The 18,782-nt window shown below is 34.3% G+C and overlaps 2 protein-coding genes across 3 annotated transcripts in view; one reads left to right on the forward strand and one right to left on the reverse strand.

The window, feature by feature from the left end:
• Positions 1-958, forward strand: part of LOC119572260 — a 4,244-nt gene extending 3,286 nt beyond the window's left edge. The window contains exon 2 of the mRNA XM_037919262.1: positions 140-958. Coding sequence (XP_037775190.1) covers positions 140-157 — 18 coding nt within the window. The 3' untranslated portion in view covers positions 158-958. The remainder of the gene's footprint in view (positions 1-139) is intronic.
• A 1,217-nt stretch (positions 959-2,175) lies between these two features.
• LOC119572261 (protein bicaudal D-like) lies at positions 2,176-18,471 on the reverse strand. Of its 2 annotated transcripts, none has more exons than XM_037919265.1 (15): positions 18,152-18,471; positions 15,055-15,195; positions 14,078-14,292; positions 12,755-13,008; positions 12,473-12,633; positions 11,152-11,313; positions 10,848-11,033; positions 10,558-10,667; positions 10,215-10,333; positions 9,648-9,745; positions 9,328-9,469; positions 8,945-9,075; positions 8,494-8,611; positions 8,140-8,320; positions 2,176-7,795 (listed from the first exon to the last, which is right to left on the reverse strand). In XM_037919265.1, exons 1-15 carry the CDS (start codon positions 18,356-18,358, stop codon positions 7,681-7,683), a joined length of 2,340 nt encoding a protein of 779 aa, XP_037775193.1. In that variant the 5' UTR covers positions 18,359-18,471; the 3' UTR covers positions 2,176-7,680. The 2 variants fall into 2 exon arrangements, with proteins under 2 accessions (XP_037775193.1, XP_037775192.1); XM_037919264.1 differs by having other exon boundaries at positions 12,473-12,642.
• Positions 18,472-18,782: the final 311 nt, after the last annotated feature.

The following is an 18,782-nucleotide window of genomic DNA, read 5'->3' on the forward strand; positions in this document are numbered from 1 at the left end:
AATATTGTGGGCAGGTTAACTGATGTGTTCATTACCTTAAGATTATATAATTTTTGTGAACAGCCATATGGTTATTGTTTGTAAGTGTAATTTTTGTTCTTATTTACGGCCAATATACATATATATTTTTTATTTTCAGGAAACAACGGATCTTTAAACAGTCTTTGCCAAGCAGTCATTATACGTCAAAAACTGTAGACATCTTTGGATATGAAGTTTATGACGCCGGACCACATGTTTCCCTCAAGTATGACATGTAATACACACTACCTTAATGCACCGCTGATTTCTTTCGGTGAACAAACGTTACATTCGTCTTTGCATCAGATGGATGACTCCAATAAAAGATCTTGAAAGCTCTATAAGCCTGAGTGAGCTAACAGATCAAGAAGACAGGAGAATGATGGTCGCCATTACGTTAACTGCGTCCGCGAGCGTGTGCATGCATGATGGCACGCCCAAGACAGATAGTTAAGAACTGTTAGGTAACAGAATTTACTTAACGCATCTCCTCATCGAGTAACTGATGGGAGACGAAGGGGTTGTTAGTAGCGTGCTTGGAAGCAGGAGAATGAGAGATTCAGATCGTGTGAGTTGCATCGGTATCACACACACATACATACGCAAGTAGAACAAAGAAGGGAAGTACAGGAAAACAGACGAATATGCCGAAGCCCTTTTCCCATTTATTGCTTCACCATGCCCTGATGAAGCAATAAATGTGAAAAGGCCTTAGGCAAATTCGTGTGTTTTGCTATACTTCCCTTATTTGTTCTACATGCAATTTGTTCGACATGAATTTTACACACACACGCACACGCACACGCACACTCACACGCACACAACACACACACGTAGGCAGGTAGATAGACGCAGATAGGTGTATAGACAGACAGGTAAATAATTAGATAATTTGAGTAGATAGACACTATATAGATTAAATGAAACACACGCACACACACACACACACACGCACGCGCACGCGCCACACACACGCGCACACACACACACACACACACACACACACACACACACACACACACACACACACACACACACACACACACACACACACACACACACACACACACACACACACACACACACACACACACACACACACACACACACACACACACGTAGGCAGGTAGATAGACGCAGATAGATAGGTGTATACAGACAGGTAAATAATTAGATAATTTCAGAGTAGATAGATACTATATAGATTAAGTGAAACACAAAACTATTTTCTGTATTTGCAATAGCATTTTCTGTCATTTCATCATCTTCATATATATTTGTAAATATGTATTTAATATAACAATCATGACATTGTATATGTTTAAAATAATGTGTCCAGAAAAATATTATTTAACATATCCTTTATCTTGCCCATGCTTCTTTCTCTGTTGACCTACTACAAGTGTTAAATGACATATTCCGACAACAGAACTCACTCAAAATGGTGTTATCATTATGGAATTCATTTGTGTTGAAAGTATATCTTACCTCGGAATCTCTCATCAGACAACTCTTGTACTGTTCTTAGGTTGCTTAATCTTTAAACACATTGCTCATATTCTCATGAAATCATCAAAGTAAAAGCTACAAATTAAAGTTATTTTAAACATTTCTATAATTTATTGTGGAAGGTCATGTCCACAATGCACTGAGGTATGTAGAATAATATTTATGGGAGAGAGCATTTCAATTATTTTCTCTCGCTAATCTTAAAATTATTATGGTAATGGAGCTGACAAACAGGATATGATTATTAAAGACCTTATCCCCCCCCCCCATTCATTTTACGTAAGTATAATTCAGATTAGTGTAAGATTGTTTCAAAATTTCTGCCATTACCAAAGGTCACTAGCTGCTCTCAGTTGGCAATGAAAAGGGCAGTTTCATGAACCAAGTTGTTCTAAATACATACTTTCCTTTTCTTTCGGTGTCCCTCACTAGAGCGAAAAACTGACAGTCTTGAAAACTTGGATGCGAAGACAGAACCTTAAAACTCATACTGCAGCTGGAAGGAAAAGGGAGGACATGCATCCATAGTTTGTCAAAGGAGGGAGCCCATATGTATGTAAAATGAAAACCACTATTTTAAACTTACAATATCAAGAAAATAGAATTTCCAACCATATTATATTCAACAGGACAAAAAGAGCTTTCTTCATTTTTAAATTTTATTGTAAACAGGATCCTATTGTACAAATAAGTTCTCAGTCCTCAGTGAAGAAGTAGATACAAAAGTAAAAATACTGTGGGTGCTGCAGATACCCTTCCCAGTAACGGTGTGACAGTCACGGGCAGAGCTTACAAGAGATGTACAGTATAATGACTAATTGGTGTTGGATTTTTCTGATAATTTTACAAGCAATAAATCTGGTGCTGACTGAACACATTATAAAGTATTATGTATTTCCCCACTGACAATTTTTCTCATGATACACTGAAACTACACTTCACCAATGGCAACATTACAAAAGATTTGATATATTTTCCCGCATGTTTCCACCATCTGCCCAGACTGATTGTCACAAACTTTACAAAACACCTGCTGTAAATCAACACAAAGTATTAATCGTTACCCAAAGTACACTGTGCCAGTCGATACTAAAATGACTTCTGATATAAGTTCATTTAAAATTATGAGCCAAAGATGACATTATCTGTACAGGAAAAACAAAATAAAATAACAGGGAAGGTTATTTTCATTGTCTGCAGATTAAAGTAAAAACATATTCTTTTATCACATTACATAAAACTTTTTGTCACTGATATTACATTAAAATTTGATGAAGATCCCCTGACCATGTCACTGCTTGAAATTAGTGACTAACTGTTAGAGTTTCTTTGGTTTGTGTATTTTAATTTGTTTATCATCCTTGGCCAAACTATATAAAAAAGTGAATCTGTGATGCAGTCAAATGTGGATGGTTTCTACATGAAATGTCACTTTACATGTAAACCAGCAAGTGTCATTTCTAATTCTTGTATCATGCAAAATTAAGTAGCTTTCACAAAACCCACTGCCACAAAAAACATGAGTGCGTTTGCAGGATAAGGCACACTCTCTTGGGATCCATCTGCCATGTAAAATAATTTACTATCATAACATCTGCTCCATTTTCTTTTCCAAGGAAATATGCATTCACAAAATATGGATGGAAATTCCTATGCTCTTAATTACCATGAATCCAAATGGTCACAGTGTTTCATGATGTGACCCCAGTGCAAATACTGTACCACTTCAATTAACATCCTTCTCTATCTAAAACCCTGTAAATCATATACCATTTAAATTCTCATGGAAAATCTCTATAACATACTGTACAAGCATAGCTACACCAAATGCATCTAAATGTAGAGTACTTGAATAGTCTTAAAAGCTAATAAATTAGATTAAAAAATAAGTTAGCTGAACCACTCATCATATGAGACAATACGTAAATATACCAACAGGCCGACTACTCAACAAGAAATAAAGACTTTCTCTTCGGTCAGTTATAGAGATCAGTAATCTCTCGCTATTATTTTGGAGATCAAAATCTTATATCCCCTAGAAAGGAGGTTTTCATTGATTATTGTAGAACTGTATGTTAACATACTTAAAAGTAGGTTCACTCTACATTTCAGTGAACATCTACACAGCTCCTAAGCACTTGGACTTTAAAACAATTTTATATATTAGTCTTTTCTATGTCTTATAATTTTAGTCTTTAATCTTGAATTATTACTTTGGGGATATTCATTCTCAATATCTTTCCTGCAGCAATAGTAATATTTTCCTTCACCTTAATGATTTATATATCACTGTGATTTCAAGGACTACGACTTACGTCTGAAACTTCACTGCAAGGTATGTGAATCTATGCTAACAGTGTCTTTGGTTCTGAGTGAAAAGAAAAACAAAACCTAATGCTAACTGTTCACTAAAAGGAGCATATACCTGTCAAGACACTAAATTCCAGCAGGTTTTGCAACTGTGACAATGTGGTGACACTTATAAAGAAAACACTGATTGACCACCATGAATAAATCCTTTAGCACTTAAAACTGCCCTAAACTCTATGGTGAGACAATGGACTGCTCAATTGGACCTATTTCTTTAAGCAAGCTCTTTTGTGCAACACTGGCCCCCACATAGTAGGCACACACCTAAATATTTCAAACTCCTGAAGCAACTTGGAATACTAGCAAGGGTACATAGGATGTGCTTGATGTGCTCCATAAATAGTAACAATAGTAAATCTGCTTTTACAAGTACACAGATAAAGCAAAGTGACTGAAAAAAGAACTGGGGCCAGTGATGACACAGCACAATACAGATCACAACGCTGTCACCTTGTTCTATCTATGTCACCAAAATTCCAGAACAAACAAGGTTACAAGATACACTTGAAAATATTTCTGGCCAATAATTTTCAAACCATGACATCAGTTCTTGTTAACTGAATTATGTACAGATATTCTACACTTATCAATGCAAGTTGAGGCAAAGTGATAGTAAAATACAACCAGAATAATTTAAAAAGTATGTTATTTTTACTTCAGAGCTGCACAGCAACATTTCCCAATACAGAAAAAAATAAAATAAAAACTTACAACCAAGTATAGTAAACCCAAAAACAGCTAAATTCTCTGCTACTACAGTCATGTACAATTATCTTTCATATTCAATTTCAATGCTATGAGAACACTTTAAATTGATCTTTTATTTGTATAAATACCTAATAGCTACATGATCAGCCAAGATAGAAGCATATTCTCTTGTTGAAGTTGAAGTGAAAAGGTTAAATTCTGAAGGGCAAAGGTTCTCTCAACACTGAAAACTTTATCAAGCAACCCTACAGTGCTCACCTGGTATCATTTTTATGTGTATGCTACAAAGTAATATGGTCTCAGCAATTGTGATCAATAACTGAGTTGCTGTTCTTGTCCCTTGGTTAAGCTGCTTTGAAATGGTGCCTTTGACACATTTAAAAAATACTATCAATAATCACAATAAAAATATTAATGATTATTACAATAACTTCATCAGCCAAATATTGGCTATTATGTATCATATACCATATATGATCTTCACAAACCTACCAAAAAATATTGTAACAAGAGACACACAACAAAAATCTTAATGTCCTATTAAGAATGCTAACTACCATGAGGTTTAGATAATATTACCACAAGCATAAACAGATAAAGAAAAAAAATTTAATGGTTATTACAAGAACGAAAATGTGAACAAGTAACACGACTGAGATATGAACCCTTCTCGAGCACAGTATACAGTGTAAATAGAAAAAAATAAATAAATATAGCAGCCTAGCTCTGCAAATTTTGCATAATAAAGAAAAAAATAATTGTCATGTGAAAATAAGCTGAAAAATTATAATCACATTAAGACCATTAATAATCTGGATAACTACCTGTGAAAGAATTACTGAGTAGCACCCTCAATGTTTGAAATATATGATCATATTACCTAATATCAATTTTATCTCTTCTTTCTCATAGAAAACTCACTCCCTAACTAAATGCACCATATGATTTCAAAAATTTATTTCAATTTCAACAACTTCATTTTTTTGCTTGAAATTAATAGAAATGCTTCTTCATTTAAGAAAGGACAGTAGTGGGCACCTTTTTGCCATCATGAACACTTACAAAATGGTAAATTAATAAAATCTAAAAAATACTTCTTTTAGAGAATTCCTATGACAATAGCCTGACTAAAAAACAACTTGCACAAGGCAAATGCAAGGATTACGTGAACTACCAACAACCCTATTCTGCAAAATAATTCTTACTTCTGTGTCCAAGAAAATGAGGCAGACTGATTTATTCATATGTCCAATTTGTTTACAATCAGTATTACATGAAAACAGAAAAAATAGAAGTCATAACATTGAACAGGCTGAGCTACCTATCAGTAAAGTACCTTGACCAAAAATCTTTGTTTAAAAAAAAACATAAGTACATTTCTTGAGCGTTTCTGACTTTTTATCCTGCCAGACACTATCATAAAATCAAACTTTGCATCTGTCATACAAATTCTGGTTAATACAAATATAACTATATCAAGAGATTCATGGAAGTTAAGGACTGTAAAAATATTACTTTAAGTAGAATCAGCATTGTCTTTTAGTACAATTGCAATACAGATCATGTCTACATTTTAAAAAGATGAGCCAACTACTGATTCTGGTTCATCAAGATCATAATGTCACATGTGAGCTGCCCGTAACTCCCTAGCTCATGTACAAATATGTGTTTGTGGTCAACTGCAAAAAAGAATAAGCTCTTTAGTAGTACATTTTCACTTCCACAAATAAAAATGATATATTTTATTGTAGATTTCAGAGAGACTTCAATATCTATATAGCAACCTTTCCACCCAGCAAACAGATTACCAACTCAACAATAATAAAAAAGTGGAGAGAAAAGAAAAAAAAAATGACACTACATTCCATCCATACAAAATTAATTGCTCTTCTATGCAACTCTAAAATCAATTACAGGCAAATATGAAAGAAAAACGTGTAACATTTGTAGACTGTTTGCTACTCTTGTCCAGGCTCTGAACAGAACTGTCTCCAAATAATGAGTATGCAACAAGGCATGATCTCTTAATACAACCTATGGCCCGTACTTGGGAATATACTCCAACTAAGTAATATTCACTGACGTACAATTTCAATTATCAAATGGCATCATTAACAAACTTTACTGATAGTATGCATAAGCTTTATACAATATTTCTTTGAAAAATACTTGATTTTGTAAGTAAATAGGAATTAAAATTCTAAATCTTATGATCTATCAGGTATTTGTAATGCAATTTAAATTTTTTTTGGACGTTGTAGTATTACATGGTATCTAGATTGGGAAGAATCATATAACTTATTCTTAAGTTTTAAAGCTTCTGAGATACTATGGGTAAAGAACACAGTTCTCATTGTGGACATGCCTCTGTTCTGATTTGGACGATATGACCTGCACATGAATATTACTATGTACTTTGAAATTCATAAAAGAAATATTCACTTAATTACAAAAATCCTGTACATTAAGAGTCAATAGTAAAAAAGAATTAAAATAAGTCAAATATATATATATAATCTAAAATTAAAGCAATTTCATTTAAAACATTTTTTTTGTCAACTACTTTCTGCTTCACAAACAAGAAACAGCGTAAGACTAAAAAAGGGGCACACTTTTAACAAGTTACAATCCAACATTTCCCAACAGCTGCTTCTCCATACATTAATTCCTTTCTCATGCACTAATTCCAGGTTATAAAGCAGAAGAGATGACAGCCACACCCAGCCTTCCCCTCACTGGCAGATACTTGCCAACCTGTATATGATTTTTGTTATCATTTACACCAGGAAAAGTTCCTCAAAGTATCAATCCATCCTCAAGAACTTGCATTTTTACAAGTGTAAAAAGTCTTTGTAAGATAACTCCAGTTTCTGAGGTCTTCATGACACAGCATAAACAAGTTTGAAGCTGAATACAGGAAGAGAACACAAGTTTCAAAAAAAATAAGATACAGATGTTCTGGTTTTATGATGAATCATCCTATTTCAACCAAAACACTGTAATACCTTCCAACCAACATCTCATCTCTTGCTTTGCTTCACATAAATACATTTAAATACAATCATTTACACTTTAATAATTATCTCTGCGTTGGTAATGGTGTTGCGATGGAGAAGCATGTGGCTGGTTGTTAAATCTGGAACTGTAAGCTCTACCCCTGCTCCCAGGATGCTTTCGCATGTTGAACCTGAGAAAGAAATACTAGTATTCAAACAAAGGCTTAGCCTGTAATCTGGGGAGAATCTCACAAGAAGTGCAGTAGCTCTATAAACCTGGACATTTACTTATTCATTTCAGATTGGATTACTCACAAAACTTTATTTAGAAAATATTTCCTTATCATCTTTTCATATAAAAAAAAAAAAGTTTACTGAAAGTAGTAATCAAGACAATTTTACTGCACTTAAGTAGTTACACTTGACTGCATTACAATACATGAACAAATACACAACTGAAACCCTTCTAAATAATTAGGTCCAGCAAATCATCAATGACTAAATACAAAATTCAGAGACTAAAGAAGAGACTCACCTTTCTCTGTCACATTCCATATCTTCCAGTCTCTGAGTAAGAGCTAGCTTCTGCTGGATGGCCATTCGTAGCAAGGAGTTTAGTGTCTTTTTCTCTTCTTCGGCTGCCACTAACTGCCGTTGTACTTCATCTAACTGTGTTACATATTCCTCACAACGTGCAGCAAACATAGCACGGAGACCTGTGATTAACAGAAGCAAAGTATACTTAATTTCTTGTCATAAAGCTAGTGCTAATCTCAGTTTATACAAAAGTTCCCAAACAAATTGATGTTAACATAATATTGTTCTTTAAACGGATGTATTTTATGTATAAGGCTATTAAAGTACATGGGGAAATAAAAAAAAAACTCACTGGAGAATGTAGCAGCATCCTCCTTCAAGAGACGTAGTTCGTTGCGAAGTTTCATCATTGTTTCTGAGACTATGCTCTTTTCTGTTTCATACTTGGACTTCAGATTGGACAGGGCCACCTAAAAATAAAATAAAATTCAAATATCATGTCCTGGTACTTGATACAGCAATTAACCTTCTTGAATATCATTCCTATCAGTTGTAAATGACATTGCTAAATTAGGAAACAGAAAAAAATTATATATAAATTTGTCATATTACATATGTTTTCCTAAAAAGAGAAGTTTTAGAAGCATACCAGTACATTTTAAACCAGATATCAAAATACAACTTCAATGTAATAAAGTCAAAGCAGATGACATTCAAATTCTGATCCTATAATTTCTACTTATGAGATTACAAATTCCTCTTTAAGTAATCACAACTGATAAACAAGGAAAAAAAAAAATTACCTCTGCAGTCTGTTTGTTGGCTTTCAGCACAGTGCGAAGTGTGGCAATCTGTTCCCTCTTAGTGGAGAGCAAAGACTTCAGTTTGATCACCTGCTCTTGAAGTTCCTGTACTTCACTTTCACTGAGACCACCTGGGCGAGATAGAATTTTGTAAGAATAAAATAATATAGAGGAAGAAATCTGAATTAGCATATGAATAACTTTCTTTTTTTATATCTTTCATATACTGTGTAACATTCTGTACTAGACTCCCTATTAACAAATCCATTTTTCATAAATGCACGTATTTACAGTGTAACGCAACAAAAATTCTTCCAACATCAAACTTTGCAATTTGACATTATTTATGGATGTAACAGTAAAAATAACCTCACTACACTTACTATCAGATGAAGCACTTTCCCTGAAGTGTCCCTTCTCCTTGCTTAATTCTATAGTATGTTCCACAGCCTTCTTCAGGTGTCTGATCTGGTCTTGAATGGTATCTATCGTATTGCGGACATCCTTTGGATCACTAGAATCATCCTAGAAAATACATGACATATGAGATATTGTTCCATGTTTGGAAAGACCTCGGTATAATTCTGCCAAATATTTTTCTTAAACAATGTAATGAATTTTACATTTCCAAGATACAAAGTATTGCAGAACTTGTGTACTATCCCTACATGTAAGGAAACTACACAAACAGGTCTAGACTTACAAAATCTGTCAGAGGAACATCTGTTCGCAACTTGTTCTTCAGATTCTCCAGCATTGTTGTGATCTGCGTTGGTGAAGATACTTTTTGGTCCTCTCCATCTACACATCAAAAAAATCACATTCACCAGATTAAAAAGATGATATTAAGGTACATCTCTTACATACAGTACACCAAATTAAAACAGATATAATGTAGTACATAAATAGTATAAAAATATATTTATACATATCTATATAGCGTCACATTTCCTTCTACTTTATTCCATCAACACGATTCATTTTATTTACATCTACAAGGTGCCTAAAAGTGCATTAAATATTCTACATAAATCACTAAAATCTTATATCTTCAATAGTATTTGATGATTAAAAATGGATATAGACTTTTCTCTTAAATATATATCATGAATCCATTAGTCTTTACATAAACAATTATTTTCATTTGTTGGAAAAATAGCAATCCCAGTTTACCAGATTTGTGTTTTTCCAGATCAATTATAGATAACAAATACGTATTCTAAGATCCTTACACCTTTAATATTTTACCAAAGGGGCAGACTTCACTTACCAGAACTCTTCTCTGTGTGATGTCCCTGTTTACTATGATCAAGGAGTACCCTTGATGGGGTTTCCCCATTGACTGTGCACACATGGTGATACAGCTGTGCAAGCATTTCACTGATACTCCTGTTCAGGAAAAATAGTATAATGTTATTAACTCAAAAAAAAAATCACTTCCATTTAGTTTAATGTTATATATTTAAAGAGACACCTATAAGAAAACTATAGCAAAATGAATCTAATATAGGTTACTAAAATAAAGGTGCATTATATTTTTGCAAGGGCAAATTACTATATCATATTAAACTGAATTTTCAACTGAAGCCTACAAAATTAGATAAAGTACAAACCCTAGATCATTCTGTGTGATTGAGAGTGAACCCTCTCGGCTGTTCAGCATCTGGCTCAGGATGTTCACATCATTGCCTAGATCCATGGACTTCTGTTCAGCATCCACCAGCTGTAGAAAAATATATGTAACCATAAGTGGAGGATACATATGATGAAATAAAAATACACAATCAAGACTATGGACATCTATAACAATCAATCATAGCACTAATCACATCTCTCCAACAAATTAAGAAGCAATATTATCAAGGAATTTACAATTGAACATTTAAAAGCCAATAATTCATACCCTTGCACGAAGCGTTCCAACTTCATTACGAAGTTGCTGAACAGCATCACTTGCTCCTGCACTTTCAGAACTCTGGATTTCTGCCATGCTCTTCTTGAGCTCATTGATCTCTTTGGCTGCAACCTGATACCTTGATTTTTGCTTCTCCAAAAAGCTCACCAGCATAGCTGAATCATCAGCATTCATCTATGGATTTAAAATTTGGTATTACTCATAGCTACTCCAAAGAATACCTATAACAAATATTTACTTTATTAACACTATAACAAATTTCCCAAACTATTTTTAACAGCAAATGCCTTGCCTGGCTAGGATTCTCCTGGTCATGCAGCTTAACCAGTGCAGAAATGTGCCCCAGAAGATGTGACACTCTAGCATGCTGTGCATCTAGCTCCTGACGGGTCTTCTCCAGGCCTTCCTGACTCTCTTTTAGGTTGGTAGTAAGCTGACTCTTCTCATGTTCAGCCTGGTTAGAAAAATCAACATACAGGAGACACAGAAAACTGGCTGCACATTAAGTCTATGTTATTTGTTCCAGTATTTCTTATTTTCCTTCCCATGCTATATTTATTTCTATGACATGATCAAGTGGAATAAATAAATAAATATATATATATATATATATATATATATATATATTATATATATAAATTATATATGTATATATATATATGTATATATATATGTATATATATATTGTATATATATATATTATACTATTATAATGTATATATATAATATATATATAATATATGTATAATATATTATGATATGTAATATATATATTATGTTATATATATATTATATATGATATTATATATGATATATATATATAATGATATTTATATGTATATATTATTATGATTTATATATATATTATATATTATAATATATATATTATATTATATATATATTATATAGTATATATATATATATATATATAGTATATATATATATATATAGTATATATATATATGTATAAATGTATATATATATATATATAGATATATACATATAATATATTATATATATATATATATATTAATATATATTCTAATATTATAAATATATAATATAATACACACATATATATACATATTAACATTATAATATATATATATATATACATATATTATACTATATATATAATATATATAATATATTATATTTTATATATACATATATAATTATACTATATATAATATATATACATATATAATAATATACATATATATATACATATATATATATACATATATATATTATACATTATATATATAACATATATATATATATATATATATATATATATATATATATATATACTTAATATATACTTTTATATATATACTTAATATATAGTTTTATATATATAACTAATATATACTTTTTATATATATATACTTAATATATACTTTTATATATATACTTAATATATACTTATATATATATACTTAAATATATATATATTTTTTTCTTTCTTTCTTTTTTACAATATGAAAAGTATAAAACTAGATCCTTTTAACCATATGAATGTAGGGAACAGGATTTTTATATTAAGCACTACTTGTGCCATACACATTTCTCAATTAACTCCTATGTACAGGGATAAAAGAAAAGCATACCTCCTCAAGCTTCTTCTCAAGCTTCCGCAGCTCGTTCAAGTGGATTTCAGAGAACAGATCTCCCCCTAGAGTCTCGGCTGATCCTCCACCAGCGCTCATCAGCTCTGATTCTAACCTCCTCAGAACAGGAGTGTCATCTTCGCCATCGCTCTCGCCAAAATCTGTACTCCCTAAGTTAATGGCCAAGAGGATTACAAGTATTAACTCTGTCCAACATAATGAATTAATGACATTATCTTTCAGGATATACCACACGTCTGAATTAAGCTTTTCTAGACTGACCTGAGAGTTTCATGCTCATGGCCAGGTTGGAGAGATTGTACATGGATTCAGAATTCATCCTGGCGTCCAGTTCCTTCTTGAGAGCATACTTGGCCTCCCTCTCAGCTTGCAATGACTCAAGAGCTTCCTCCATCTGCCTTTCTGCAATCTTCTTGAGGTTGGCAAGCTCCTCCACCTGCGAGTTGAGCACATCGGTCTCCTCCTGAAGGCGTCGGATCTCATGCTTGGCTCCTTCGAATTCAACTTGTGATGACCTGAAATCAATCAATCGGACATTAACAATGAAACATTTCAGTAAGATGTGCAGAGAAGTTAAATTTCTTTAAAACAAAGTATGCTAAAATACATATATAAAAAGAATTATACTACAATATGAAAAAAAATAAAACAAAATAAAAGCTTTATTAAACAGAAACAACAGATCAGTGCTTCCTCACTCGCAGAAAATAAAAACAGCAATATCGTGTTTAGAAGCCACACACTGTTCTGTCCTTAGTTAATCACATAATGGCACCAGAGGGAGGAGGCAGAGGTGGCTCACATATGGCCACACCCATCTCATTTTACTTTAATACTTTCAAGTATCAACTTACCACGTGGAATTTCCCAGTTTTAAAAATCTAATGGACACATATTTAACTTTGCTGTATATAGAAAATATACTATAAACTATGAATATATTATAAATGATATATCAGACAGGCAGACACAGACAGACAAAGACAGACAGATGTATGAATGTGTACACACACGCACACACACACATGCACACGCACACACGCGCGCTCGCATGGACGCACACACGCACACGTACATGCGCACACACACATGCACACACACATACACACACACACACACACACACACACACACACACACACACACACACAAAAATGATGATAAAAGACAAACACACATGCACGGACACATGAACACATGCACACACACACACACACACACACAAAAATGATGATAAAAGACAAACACACATGCATGGACACATGAACACATGCACACACACACACGCGCCTCCCCCCCCCACACACACACACGCACGCACGCACGCACGCACACACGCACACACTGGGGACCCTACCACGTACTCACTCCAAGAGCATCACAACATGAAAACTACAATTAAGTATCATGCTGTGACCACGGCGGCTCAGACATGAACCTACTGTTAAAAGAAGACGACGACACACACACACAAAATGATGAAAAATAGACGCACACACAGAAATCAATAATCCATTAGAAAAAAAAAATAAAATACTGAGTGCTTTCCCACTATGAACTCAAGTAAACAAACACTTATATTTACTTAAGGTTAGAGATCTGCTTCTGTAGTGTGATGTTCTCATCTTCGAGTTCTGCATAGTCCTGGAAGAGCCTTGTCTCGCGGAACTTAAGGTCTTTGAGTTCCGTTCTAAGTTGTTTCTTCTCATGGTCACTTATGTCTTTATCCTTGAGGAGCTCATGAAGTTCAGTGTAGTAACGGCTCTTCTCACTCTGCACACGTTCTAGCTCAGCTCGGCACTGTTTAACAAGGAAGGAAGTTATAAAGTTGATTAGTTATGGACAGCTGAAAGATAGAGAAGCTCTAAGAAACAAAACTGCTATTAGCTTTCTTCCTAAACTATTGCCCCCCCCAAAAAAAATATATATATATAAACTTAATCAACCATCTATCAATAATTTTGAAAAAAAAAATAAAAATAGACCTTTAAAGTTCAAAGTTTGCTCATAAAACAAAAATTAAAGGCCATGATTTACCAGAACAAAAATACTACACACAAAAAGACGGATAAATATTACTACATCCAAACCTTAATACTAGTCATCTTAGAAACTTTTTCATTGACTGTGTGACTCAGAGTTCTCTCACCTCCAGTGAGTGAAAGGCAGTAGAAATTCCTTGGCTACCATACATATATCGTTCCTTTCTAACATTTGTCTATTTTGTCTCTTATTTTTTATGTTTACTCTCACTAACATGAACTTGTTTTCTTTCCTTCTTAATCACTTAAGCATTCTCTCTTACTCACTTTAATTAGCACTCTTACTAATTTTTATGTACTCCCACTTACTCACTCATGTTTGTTTACTGGATGATTACACTTCCTCACTCATTCACTCAGTCACAGCTTACTTTAACTTTCTCCAGTAACTCTCCTTCATTCCTCATCTCAAACATTCTCTCTCCCTTTTATTCATTATCTCTCCACCTTTCATAATCTCTCCATCTTTTCTACAGTCAGACATGACCAGTCATGTAGCATAACACCTTCTCCCACCCACCTGTTTGGCTTCAAGTTCAAGCTCGATGATCTGTGAGTTGAGAGAGGTTTCCCTGGCAGCCGATTCTGACAGCAGGCTCTCTTCAGTTTCAATTCCGCTAGCAGTGGCCACTCGATGTGTCGTCTGGAACTTGGCTAAGGCCTAAGAAAAAAAGTAAATCACTTTGAATGGCAATCCTTGAGAAACATTCAGGTTAAAAGTCATAGTTATCCTATGAAAAAAAGTATTATACAATATACTTTATCAATACATTATGTGATGTTTTGGAAGGCTATCATATATGAAACAAATTTCTACCCATCATTCAAATCTTAGAATGGCTGTAAAGTGTAGACTTAGGTGTAGGTGTAGTCCATATCCCTGCTGCTTTTCTTTTGATAATTTGTGTTCACAGAGAACATTTTTTTTTCTTAGTTAATAATTACTATATTCTGCTCAATTCTGAAATTACAAAAAAAGCTCCCCTCCACTACTTCCTGATATCCTTTATGTGAGCTACACATCAATACATATTTAAGATATGATTGTATCTTAATGAAAGAATAAAAGTAGTAACAACAATTTTTTTTTTCTGAGCAGGTGATGAGAAATTACAAATTACATTCTCTTGTTGCTTTTCCTTATAACTCAGCTTGAGTTATAAGGACTGTGATATGATCTTCTCTGATATGGTTAAGAGATTATGTACCAAACAAAGTTTTATGTACCAGCAAGATAAGCAATTTTGATCTCACTTTCAAAACTTAATGTAACCAAATCTAAATTCAGTGTTTAAATTATTCTGAAAGGATTATCATTATGAGAAGTGAAGGATTTACCAAAGATTCATGAAATGTATTTAAAAAAAGGGGGTAAAAAAAAAATTATATAAAATATAAAAACATATTTGGTCATGCTATATTATCTTTGTTTCATGAAAGATCTACAGAAAATGAAAGACAAATGACATTCATAACATTAAATCATCAACAACTATGGCATTTATGAATTCTACCTCCTAACACCTGACTGGCCTCTGGTGAAGTGCTGACAATGTAAACACAGAGCTGCCTCAGAATCCCCTCTCAGAGCAGATAGACCAACCAAACCAACAAACCCAAGCAAAGTTGAAGAAGCCTCTAGCAATTTCTTGAATACACATAATTTAGTTAGCCAGCCTAGGAGCACCTGTGTCAAGTGTCATTATATTTCCATTAATATTGTGCATAGTGTCATGAGCTATTTCAATTAAACAGTGAAACTGAAATGTAGATGGAATCTATGAAAATTTCATATTGAAAGCAGTACCAAGACAATGCCCTGCTTTATTACTGCAGAACCAAGTGTAGTGTGCCACTTGTTAGGAATGGGTAAACTGGCAGTTAGAGAAACAATAGAATATGCTATTTCACATAATTTTTTGGCATACTTGTTTGTGTGTTTAGTATATACCATCCTAAATCTAATGAAAATATTCAAGTGATATAATTCATGCATGCCTTCAATAACTCTTACGTATATTTGACATCATCTCACTTGCTATGAAACATGTATATTGTATCAGTAACCTCATTGGTAACAAAAACTGAATATTCATGTTCATGAGACTACAGCTCACCACAACTTATGACAACTATCTAAAAGCCTCATATCTTTAAAACTGGTTATTGTCAGTAATCCAGGTGTATTGGATGCAGGTTAACTTTAAAATGTTTTTCCAAACACGGTACTATAACACCTCTGAAAATCTATCTTCACATACAAAATTAGGCAGCATGGCTGCGATAAAAACATGCTAGGCAAGTGATGGTTTGTGATATGTACTTGTACAGCTGGCTGTATGGAGAGGCTAACACAGACACGAGCTGGGGTAAGATGTGCAGACAAGGTGAACTAAGCCCAGTGCCCATTAACCATATGAAGTAATACCAAGGAAACTATATCATACTAAAACAATACAGCTTAGTCATTATCCCAACACCACATTGCCTTACAAATTCAGCTCAGAATCCACAAACTAATTTAACTTTAACTAGTTTCACTACTCCCTTGCCTCCTATACTGATGGAGACTTAGCCAAATATGGACGTGTAACCTTATCTTCAGAATGTTGATATGATTTCCAACGGTAAAGTCTCAAGCAACCGCCCCTTACAAAGCAAACAATACGTGGAAGCAACAGAGAGAAGAAATCAAAGAAACTTAGATGTCTATGTAACTTCTGTCACAAATATTTAATAAAGAAGTGCGGGAGAGTGAGGAAAATAAGCTAGAATCAATAATAAATGTTAAATTCTGGTAACATATAAATGCCCATTTGCAGTGTTCAATGCAACCATAATGAGCATCCTGGTATTACTAATCTTCAACCAAAATTTTGCACTTCCTTTTGTAGTGTTGCACTTGCAAATTTCCAGGGAATATTATGTCTAGAAATACTGCAGACTATTACTTTTTTTTCTGGATCTATACACAGCTGGCACTACATCACCAGACACTATTCCCCACATAAGGCTTTGGCAATCGTTTTTCTGCTTAGAACTTTATACATAAAACAAATATTTGTTATAGTAGCATCGGGCAACAATTCAGATTCGGATAATTCAGCAAAATTATGAAGACATAATGAGCTTACCTCCTGCAATTAGTTAATTTAGTAGAAAAGTTTATCTCTGCAATTATCTAATTTATGTAAAAGGGTAAAATCATACAACTAAAAGGATATCATTACTAAGAGAACACAGCAATAATAATAAACATTTGTGCAATTAAGGAGAAAGCAATTAAACTGCAGGTAGAGAATTCCCACAGGGAGGAGGAGGAACACAAAAACCTAAAGCACGAGAGCCGAAGAAATGGGCGTCACTGAAAACGCCATCAAAGCGGCCCCCACAGACCCACAGACGAGCGGAAACACGAAGGAATAAAGCCCCGGACAGGCAGACAGACAGAGACAGACAGACAGACACAGTCCAACCGCACCTTCACCTCCGGACGACCTGCCAGCTGACGACCCTCCCGACCCTCCCCCTTCCTCTCTCTCTCTCCCTCTCTCTCTCTCCCCTCCCTTTATTCACCCACTTCCCTTCGTTCCCCACTTCTCCCGCCCTCTGCTCACCTCTCTCGTGTTGTCGAGCTCGTGCTTGGTGTTCTCGTAGAGCGCCTCCAAGTCCTCGAGTCTCGTCTGCAGGCTCTCCTTCTCCTCCAGCAGCACCAACCCGTACTGAGCCGCCTGGTTTTTCTCGCTGCTCGTCTGGTCTAATTCCAGGTTCAACCTCTCCAGCTCCTGCTTGAGGTTGTCGATGGACTCCAGCGTCTCGGCCATCGTGGAGGGGCGTCTCGGGAAGGCTTAAAGTGACGTTAAGAGAGAGAGAGGCTGGCCCATCGCTCCTTCCTGCGTGAGGGTCGGGGCTTCTTGCTCGGCTTTTCAGAAGATCGCGTTGCCAGCTGTTTTTTTCGGGTTTTTTTTAAAAGCGTATTTTTTGGGTGTTATCTTTTTCGCCGGGAGTTGGTTTCGGTTGCTTTGGGGTTAATTTGGAAATATTTATTTTTGGTATTCTTGATGTGATGTTGTGACGTGACATCGAAATATGCATTAATATTTTGTGTCTAGCATTATTGGAACCTTGATTCAAAGAAAACTGATATTTAGGGGTAACAATAGTAATAATATTGTATACTTTATAAATATTGATGCCTGTGTGAATATGCATACTTCTATTAGTACACACGATATTAGTAGTATGCGT

This window comes from Penaeus monodon, chromosome 4 (assembly GCF_015228065.2).
Source record: "Penaeus monodon isolate SGIC_2016 chromosome 4, NSTDA_Pmon_1, whole genome shotgun sequence".
NCBI classification, from domain to species: Eukaryota; Metazoa; Arthropoda; class Malacostraca; order Decapoda; family Penaeidae; genus Penaeus; species Penaeus monodon.